The sequence below is a fragment of the Eublepharis macularius genome, chromosome 5 (genome assembly GCF_028583425.1).
Source record: "Eublepharis macularius isolate TG4126 chromosome 5, MPM_Emac_v1.0, whole genome shotgun sequence".
In the NCBI taxonomy this organism is placed as follows: domain Eukaryota; kingdom Metazoa; phylum Chordata; class Lepidosauria; order Squamata; family Eublepharidae; genus Eublepharis; species Eublepharis macularius.
The window spans coordinates 102,178,452-102,188,515 of NC_072794.1; the positions used below are offsets into that span (position 1 = coordinate 102,178,452).

Here is a 10,064-nt window from a genome sequence, read left to right on the forward strand (position 1 = left end):
TTAGGCTGTGAAGACCACTGCTTTTTAATATGATGAAGCCCAAATATTATTTATTTCAGTTCAAATGAATTTTTAAAAAATATATTGGGGAGACTTCCACAAACAGAGACCTACCCACCTCTCACTGACACTTATGCCCCTAACTTACATTTGCAACTCTCGAACTTCCCCAATTCGTTTATAAGCACAATTCTTGTATGTTGGCACTGAAATGTTGACTCACTGACCTTCTACATTGTTGCAACCCCATTTAGGTCAATAGACAATGCTTGTGTACATGGGAACTTCAATGCCCTTACAAGTGTTGAGGAGAAAAGTATGTAGTTAAGTGATGTGCACTGTGGGGAATCTGGGATAGGAAGCGCCAGGAGACTCTTTCCATTTAATTAAAAGTCGATGTTCTTGAAGTCAACCGAACATCGGTATCGGCCATCGATGAATTTGGAACATATGTAATTTGGCAAACATGGGCAGGTATGATGTTGTCGTTTTCCAAAGAATGGGACCTTTAAGAGAAAACAGAACAGAAACACAGACACCATTAACAATATACCTTCATTGGCAACCAAAGTAAATAGTGTATGGAACAAGGCAAGGAGGACCATGTATTTAATGAAGCACTGGGTTTAATTAAGACCAAATCTTGACATCGTTATCTGTGTGGCCTGACATAACAAAAAAATGACTGTATAATGTTATTGTGGTGTAGCTTGGTGTTGAATATTTAGAGTGAACTGAAAGATAAGTGAAGTAGCAGACAAGTGTTCTTTATCAGGAACATAAGAACATAAAAAGTCCTACTGAATCAGTTTGTCTAATCATGTATCTTGATTCCCACAGTGGCTAACCAGATTACTTCAGAAAGTTTTAAAGCAAGTTCAGAGACCAAAATTTCCCTCAGTTTTCCTCAGTAACTGGCATTCACAGGCCAAAACTCAAGATTCTTTGGAGCAGAACAAAGGAATTATTTTGTCCCCAGCCCACTCCCATGATAAACAACTTGCCACATTTTTTAAATAACTGCAGCAGTAGATGCAGAGGAGTTAGCCGTGTTAGTCTGTAGTAGCAAAATCAAAAAGAGTCCAGTAGCACCTTTAAGACTAACCAACTTTATTGTAGCAAAAGCTTTTGAGAATTACAGTTCTCTTCATCAGATGCATCTGACAAAGAGAACTGTGATTCTCGAAAGCTTATGCTACAATAAAGTTGGTTAGTCTTAAAGGTGCTACTGGACTCTTTTTGATTTTGCAGCAGTAGAGGTTCACTTTTACTTAACAGTAGCTCCATTTGCTACTTTCATAACCTCCGGGTCCAACCTTCGAGGCCCACTAAAGTATCTCGCATTTGGAAGAAATAAATAGCACATGAAGAGGTGAATGATCACATGAATGGCTGCTAGACGCTAGTTGGCATTTTTATATGTATTGTTGTTCACACACAGATTTTCCTGTAAGACCCCACACAGGGGAGGGCAGAGCACACACAATGGACATAAGAAGCTAATACAAAGGTGAAAAATCATCTTAAGAGTTCTCAAGAAACTGAATTGTTTAAATATCTAGGAATCATTTTTAATTCATATCTCTCATTTCTTAGTGTAGACACAGAACAGCGGCCTGTATTGTACCACTCTTCTCAGCAACATTTGAAACTTTCCTCTAGCCTAATGAGCCGTTCTCCAAAAGTAGCTCTTCCAAAGAGGAACTGGAACCAGAGCAGTTGGAACAGGCTAGCCAGGAAAGGGATGAAGTTATTTATAAATACCTTGTGACTGATGGGGTGGCATTCATCTCCCTCTTGCCCTAGAGGAGTGCACATCCGGAGCCCACGGAGCCACAAGCTAATAGCACAGCATGTCCCACCTCCACACTGGAGATCCCTCTCACAGGCCTAGAAGAAAGCACCACAGCAGTGCCAATTAGCCAAAAAATTTTAAGGAAGAAAACAAGTACGAGTGTGAGAGAGAAAATGGTGGGAAAATAGATATAGCAATAAATCTTAGAGCCAAACTAGACATTTTGTTTTTTAAAAAGTTGGGTCCAGGGAAACCAGACCTGACTTATTTTCCCCACAGCCTCACAGCAGCCACAGGGAATGGTTATACATAAAATAAATCAGAGCCAGTTTGGGTTTGAAATGTCCCTATGAAGGGAGGAAGGGTTCCTGCCTTGCTTGACCCATTTTCTGCGCCCAAAAAGTGCAGAAGAGTTATTTCTGTTTTTGCTGTTCCATGTGCATAGAATACTCCCTGTGAATTAGCAAAAGAAATAATTCCTCCCCCCACCCCGATGTTTTGGAGTGGGAAAAGAGCTTGAGGAAAGGTGGGAGCCATCCCCCAATAGGCCCTGATTTATTTATAGACATTCCCCACAGCTGTTGTGTGGCTGCAGGGAACCCAAAATGGACCCAACTCTTTAAAAAAGCAAATGTCTAGCTTGTGATCATTTCATGTGATCATTGTCCCTAAGTGACTTCCAAGATAAACTTCTAAGAAACATTTAGATAATTATGACATACAGAACAGCCTGTTTATATTATATTTTAGCAGTGTGAGCTTGCAAGGGAATATCTCCCTGAGGAGCATCACCTGTGACATACTCAGCAAATGCACTATGCGGCCTCTGTACAAAAGACATGTCTGGAAAGACCAGACGCAGTTTTTTCTACTGCAGGAAAAAACTCATTGCTCAAGATTTCCCACCCTCACTCCATTATTAGATTGACTAAGGAGCTATGTATCTATTTTTGTGTATCATGACGAGTGGTGCCCTATATCTGAGAATACTTTTACATGTTTAGGAATTAAAAGCATCCATACATGGTTCATAATGCAGCACATTCTGATTGCAAATGTATGAGAATTCAGAATTAATCACTGCAGCACTAGTTTTGTCAACATAGTAGAAGCTACTAGTATAGTCAGGAAATCTCAAGCAACATCCATGGCTCAGTGGTAGAACATCTCCTTTGTATGCAGAAGGTCCCAGTTTCAGCCCCTGGCATCTCCAGTTAAACATATCAAATACTAGATGACATAAAAGACTGGGGGTGTGGGGGGGGGGGGAGGGAGTTGTGAAACAACAATCTGACTCAATATAAGGCAGCTTTGTATGTTCAGGTAAGTGTACCGATGCTTTACTGTTGCCCTTCTCACCCCAGAATAGCATCTAAAGCAGCAGATTACTGAAGATGGGGCCTCTTTTCCTCTCTTCTTTTTATTTGTCTAGAGAAGTCTGGGTGGATGGCAGGTAGAGCTGCTGGGAATGTGGAAGGAACGGGCTGAGAGAGGTTAGTTAGTTAGTTAGTTAGTTAGTTAGTTAGTTAGTTAGTTAGTTAGTTAGTTAGTTAGTTAGTTAGTTAGTTTAATGTTTCCCTCTTCTCCACAATGCAACGAACATTAATGCTTCAAACACAAGAAATAATGGATGTTGCTTTTCAACAATGGATCAATTTGTGATGAGGAACACCAGACTGCCATTTGTGGATTCTTCACTCTAAACGTGATTGAATTGTATAGAGTTAAGTAGAGGTGCTTTTGTGCTATATAGGGGACCCCAAAGGGCCTGGTAAAGCCTCATGGCCTTATTTTTTACACCTGTGATTCACATATTCGAGGGTCCTCCCTAGTATATAAAATGAGTTCTGAGCGAAGACTTAATGTTCCAGGTTCAAGCTAAACCCTGTGGATACCTTGGTCTTCCTAAACTACATTATCTGTTCTTCAAGAACTTCTTGCTGGCCAGCTTGGTCACTTCTGACCTTTGCTTATGGCACATAATAATGGACAGATGGATCCTGCTACTGATCAATGATTTGGGTGTGATATCAGAAGATCTCATCCAACCATAATCTTTTATGATTATAATTTTCCTGTTTGTGCTTTATAGTAGTGGTTATCATGTATTAATTTTTAAAAATATGTCATACAAAAATTGTATTATACCGTCATACAGAAATTGCCTGACTCACACACTACAGCTGTCATGATTTAAATAGATAAAAGTTAGGACAAATAGATAATAATGCAATTTCCTGCATCTGTTAAAAATGAAACAGTTTAAATTAAGTAAAGACAAGGGGGAAAAATAAGCATCAGGCTTATTCAGAGAAATGCTAAACAAATACAAATCAAATCCTGCCAAGCCTACTCATGAGTTCTCATGCTGAAACCGTCAGAAGTATTTAGGGAACAGGAAATAATCTATCAAGAATGAAGTGATCAGCAGTTACTCATTAGAATTCAAAGTTTGACAGTTCCTTCCTTCTTGGGTTTATTATTTTGTTTGAGGAGAGGGAGTAATGTTGAATCATTGTTGAAATAATTGTACTTGATAGATACTAGGGATGTGCAAATAAATCCATTTTAATTTTTGCTTGTTTTTCTTTTAAAAATATTCATTTAGTTTAATTATACTTCTTATTGAAACTATTTGTTTCACCTATTCAATTGGTATATTGTTTCTGTCAGTTCCAATGGGGAATATATTTCCACTTGTAAATTAATCCCCTGCCCATCCAAACAGGGCCCAAATTCTCAGACATTGAACCCCTCCCACAAAGGATCCTCTCTTACAAATTTCAGACAAATACCAATCCTATTTAATAGGCAGGATTGGCTGAGGGAGGCACTTGGTAAAGCATGGAGCATGGCATAGCAGGCACAGATAAAATACAAATAATAGCTAAAATGCTATCAGGCATGCACCACATTTAGCAGAAATGTGGGATCTCTGTATTGAGTATGCAAAGAATGAAATAAGATGGGGACATAGTTTGCAGAACCAGCACACAACTCTTCTGCTCACTCTGTGAATTCTTTGTTTCCCTTAAAATGGAACTACACATTATATGTTGTTAGGATATGCATATCCAACGATTTTTTTTAATGGACCACCACAACCACTGAGCAACTGCTGCTTCTCTTTATGATTCTGAATGTGGTTGCTCAGTTGTCAAACAAGGACTGCAAATATTTCATGGCATCTAGGGGAGAGGCAAGTGCAACATTTACCTCTTTCGCTTCCCCATTGGGGATGCAATCAAAATGTTTGCTGTTCACTCCAATGGCATTGCTGCCTACTGCCCGAGCAGACAGAAGCACACCACTTCTCCAGTGCATAGTGCTTCCTATATACCACAAGCAAAATGTTTCTCCATGTGCTTAGCAACCACAGAATCAGGGAACTAAATAGCTCAAGCAAATATAATACTCTGTTTACAGAAAATCAAATTCCTTCTCAAGTGAGGAATACAATAATAGAAAGACAAACTAAGTTGTTTCAGTTGCAAAATTTGGGTAACTCTGCAAATTGATAAATGACCCTATCAGTTACAAATCTGTCGACTTGCTCTCTCCCCCTCTCTTTCACTTCTGTGAACCCTAAGCCAGATGTCCAGGCATCAAAATAACAGCTATAGCCAAAGATTTCTGAATATTATATTACTGAAATCATTAATTTGTCAATTTTTATATTACCAAATCTAAGAGCCCCATGGCACAGAGTGGTAAGTGGCAGTACTGCAGCCCAAGCTCTGCTCACGACCTGAGTTTGATCCTGGCGGAAGCCAGGTTCAGGTAGCCAGCTCAAGGTTGACACAGCCTTCCATCCTTCCGAGGATGGTAAAATGAGAACCCAGTTTCCTGGGGGTAAAGTGTAGATGACTGGGGAAGGCAATGGCAAACCACCCTGTAAAAAGTCTGCCAAGAAAACGTCATGATGTGATGTCCCCCCATGGGTCAGTAATGACTCGGTACTTGCACAGGGGACTACCTTTACCTTTACCTTTATATTAACAAATATAAGATTTTGCTCCAGATTTTTTTCAGTTAAATCATTGGTTTCAATGGTCTTAGAGTGGAGTAACTCTACCACAGAATCGCACTATAAAAGACTTTGACTAACTATTCAAGATTATTATTAATAAACAATTATTTCTAGCTTAAGCTTGGAAAAGAAACCCTTCTTAAAGATGCCTTCGTTTTAACTTAATAAGTAACAGATAATATTGTGTTCTCAGGGGAAAAAAAAGAATCCAGAGCAAACAAGATAGAACTCAGTAGGCTGGTTGAGACATAATGAAAAACCGTTTTAATTCAACTGGTCATAGCTAATTGATCATCCTAACTCATACCACCATATTAACTATGATTAGTTCAGGGACTTCATACTAGGTCTGAAGCTGGGGTGTTAACCACAGTTAGTCTTACTTAACTATGGTTTTTGTTATGTATGACTGCCAGATCCTGGATCAATTATGCTTCGTTTTCCTGCTGATGCTCTGTGCTCATCCTGCCTCTAAGGTGGGCAAGTGATATTTGCTTGCATGGAGATAGAAACTTGTTGAAATGGGAAACCTGCATTTTGTTGGGTTTAAATGTGGGGAATGCACTAAAACTGAGTCCTGGGGTCTATTTTTGTAGGCTTGGGATGAGTTAGAGTTTAATACAAAAAGCTTTTCTGCTTTTCCAACTAACTGTCTGAGGGTGGGGAGGGATGGTTGCCATTCTGAATGGAAGATTCCCAAGAGAAATTGTTAGTATGTCAAAGAGAAGGGTTCTACGTTTATCTGCAGATTTAAAAGTTGTAGGGGTGGGGGGAACATTGATATATGTAATCTTCCAAATGTAGTTTGAAAGGGTGTAACGCCAGACGGTCTTTATTACTTGATACTTCTACAGTTGACAGCTGGTGGGGCTAAGTAAAGTTTTAAGTGTCCTTCCTTGCAAAGAAATAGATGGTTCTGTACCTGGACCTCATTATATAGATGGAGGAATGAAACACTTTTTGTCCTATAATACTTGCACAGTTGTAGCATTTCATAAGTTCCATTCATAAATAAAGATAATCTAGAAGTAAAGGTTTGAAGTTCACTCTAAAATGAGTTACATATATGTGACTGGACCTAGTTTTATGCATATGTACTAGGAGCTAAGTCCCATCCAGTTCAAAGGGATATACTCACAAGTAAATATGCATAAGGCTACAGACTCAATTTATTTGTCTTTTGGATTACTTAGAATTCCTGCATTGGACACCTAGATATCATAACTACCTCTGTAGCTGACACAGGTTTTAAAACACACGTTTCTTTAACAAGTAACATTGTAAGCAACCTTCAAATCAGTGAGAGTTTTGCCATCAGTGTCAGTCAAAGAATTTCACCTGCAAGCCAAAGCAGACAATATTGCAGTTGTTTGGTAATGCGCAAACTGCTTTAAGTGATCTACTCCTATGAGTCGTGTAACATGTAATACAAGAATACATGGAAGTTCTCTGGCGCTTTCCCATGATAAGATTTTTCTTATTCCAGAAGTAGCTGCTGTGATCTTCTGTGATTCAGTGAATCAGGCATTAATTGACATATAGAAGAACATACAGCAGATCTTATAAAATGTAACCTCTGGATCAGTTCAGAGGTGAATTCATCTCATCAATTTATCAAGACAATCTTATGTTAGAAGTAAATCTGATAAAGCTAGAAATTTCTTGCCCTGAGGGAGGCATATGTCATTAAGTACGTGATTTCAGAGAGAATCGAAAGAAATAACCATAAGACACAGAGACAAAGCAATTTTTATGAATCAGCATTGTCAGCATAGCGAGGTTCTCATCCCTAATTTTAAAAGGAAAGTTATCAAATGTTATTTGATCTGATTTGCATACTAACACTTGAATTCTTATGTAACCAGAGAGTCACATTTTGAATTTTTTTCTGTGTCCATGGGGTGCTAGCAATATCCTCTGGAATAAATTAAAGTTTTCCACCCAGTTTCCTAAGTATAGCACCTGAGACTGTGAAAAGCTCAGTACTGCAAACCTTGGAACAGAATGCAGTAGCATATAATGCTTCTGTTTTTTATGTTGGTATTTTTTTAATTTGCAGGATGAATTTATTTTTTACATGCTGTAGATGTGTTTACATGCTGTAGATGTGTATTTGTGAATAAAATAGTTTAACTTCTGTATTCAAAATGAAATGCATCCCCACTTCCTTATGGCTAATTTAATTTTCCTCTCACACTGACCTTTACATTTGAACTCAAACAAAACTCATCTCTTTGGTTCTTGTTGGATGTATTTGCATTACGTAACTGCTATTGGACCTAAGTATTAGTGCCAACATGTGCATTAGCCAGAGTCAGTTAGTTATCAGTCCAAGTTCTGTAACTGCTGCTGAAAAGTATTGCAACAAAATTTCTCCAAGAAAAGTTACAAAGATTTCATATATTAAAACACACTAGCCCCAAGACCTTTGCTCTAAGGGATGCTCGTCTCCTTCTGTCCCAGAAGGACAGAATCATGCCAAAATCACAGTCTGTCTTCACTGTGAGCAAATTCACAACACATGGTCAGATTTCTCTAGCAAGGCAAATGAAAGCAACTTACCCCAGTGATCACGGCACATTTGTAGAAGGTGACTAAGAGAGAGAAGCACAAGACTTGGATAATCATTTTCATGATGCTTGAGGGAATTAGTCAGTCCTTGTCCTCTTCCTCGTTCTCAGGAGCCCTCTCTCATGTCACAGTGGCACTCCCAGTAGTGCTGTGAGTCTTTCTCCTCCCTCTTGCCTTGCTGGGTTCTCAGTGAGATCTGATCACATTCCCCTCTCCCAGCTCTCTATTTAACATCTCAGCCACTAGTTTATCTCTGTTGCTGATGCGGTACTTGCTACAATGATCCCAGTGAATATAGGATGAGACTTGAAGCTATAGCATAAAATATAGTGGGAAAACAGTCAATCTTGGCGCTTTACAAGATTTATTTGGTGTATAACTGGAATACACATATGTTTTGTGGGTGGCTGTTTTTTTAATGCATTGTTGGTGGGCCTACAAATAATATAGCAATTGGATTTCTGTAGCCCTAGTTATTTTTATGTAGGAATTTAACAACTATGTGCACTTTGCAAAAAAAGGTATTTGAAAATCAAACTTGCCTTCTTTACAGTGCCCATTTTGGGTCAAGATAAGGATCTTCCCTGATCACCTAATCAATATTTCCAGTAGTTTGGCAACTGCACAGTAATGGCATTTAATCACTGCTAACATATGGTCATGATTTGCATGGACTAGATATTCCCCTGGGTCATCATGGGCAGATCCCATCTCATTTAAGTACAGCTACATTTCAAATATATATGCTGTCTTTGTAGCTGCTCACTTGGTCGGCAGCATTCCTTATGATGTTGCATACTCATCAGAACTTGCAGGATCAAGCTACATTCCCAGATAGCAGTGTGAGAATGTATAATATTTTGCAATCCACTCAAGCACTCTCCCAAGCAGACAGTCATGGTTCAGGTTAGTAAAAGTTCTGACTACATCTAATGAACAGGAGCAAGGTATTTCATTCACCCTGCTTACCAGCAGGGATGACTATGCTTCCTCTACCACTAGGCCTACTTTCCCCCCCTTCTCTTACCCACAAGATGTGAGAGTGAAGCCAGAAAAGCTCTGATAGGTCTTCCTGATGATACCACATAACCAACAGCTATCAGGTGATACCTGATCATCATGAGAAAAGAAGATTTGATACCGTCAAATGGTGTGCCACATAGATGGTTTACACAGGTAGTGGCCCACCTTAACCAAGAGGCTATGCAAGTGCAATGTCCCATAGGAGAGTGCTTCGACAGTGCCAAAAGAAGGGAAGGAGTAGGAGTGCAGGTAAGGGGAACCTGATTGGCATTGTCCATTCTCCTTTCCATCATATGAGGAAAAGGATGGGGGAGGTCAAAGCCTCCTCCTTTACTCTTTCTCTTTCAGAGTGCAAAGCAAAATCTTATGATTCTAAATTGAAGAAAAGGAAACCTAGATGCAGGATAATGTTCAGAACAATAGCCTGCATTCAGATCCTTGTTCACTTCTAGTGCTGTTCATTTCCTGCATCAGCTTCCCATCCTTGCTACTAAATGCCCCCACTCTTTTGCTTGGAACATGGCTGCTGACTTCAGCTCACCTGAACATGTACTTGTTCTTTGTCTTTCATCCCCAGTGCAGAGGTCTCTGCTATTAACCCTAACCATACCAGCCACCTGCAGATTCTATACGGACCAAATTTCA

General features: G+C 39.3%; 1 protein-coding gene across 1 annotated transcript; it reads right to left on the reverse strand.

The window, feature by feature from the left end:
• Positions 1-386: 386 nt before the first annotated feature.
• Positions 387-8,459, reverse strand: PROK1 (prokineticin 1). Its single transcript, XM_054981808.1, has 3 exons — positions 8,388-8,459; positions 1,765-1,890; positions 387-506 (listed from the first exon to the last, which is right to left on the reverse strand). Exons 1-3 carry the CDS (start codon positions 8,457-8,459, stop codon positions 387-389), a joined length of 318 nt encoding a protein of 105 aa, XP_054837783.1.
• Positions 8,460-10,064: the final 1,605 nt, after the last annotated feature.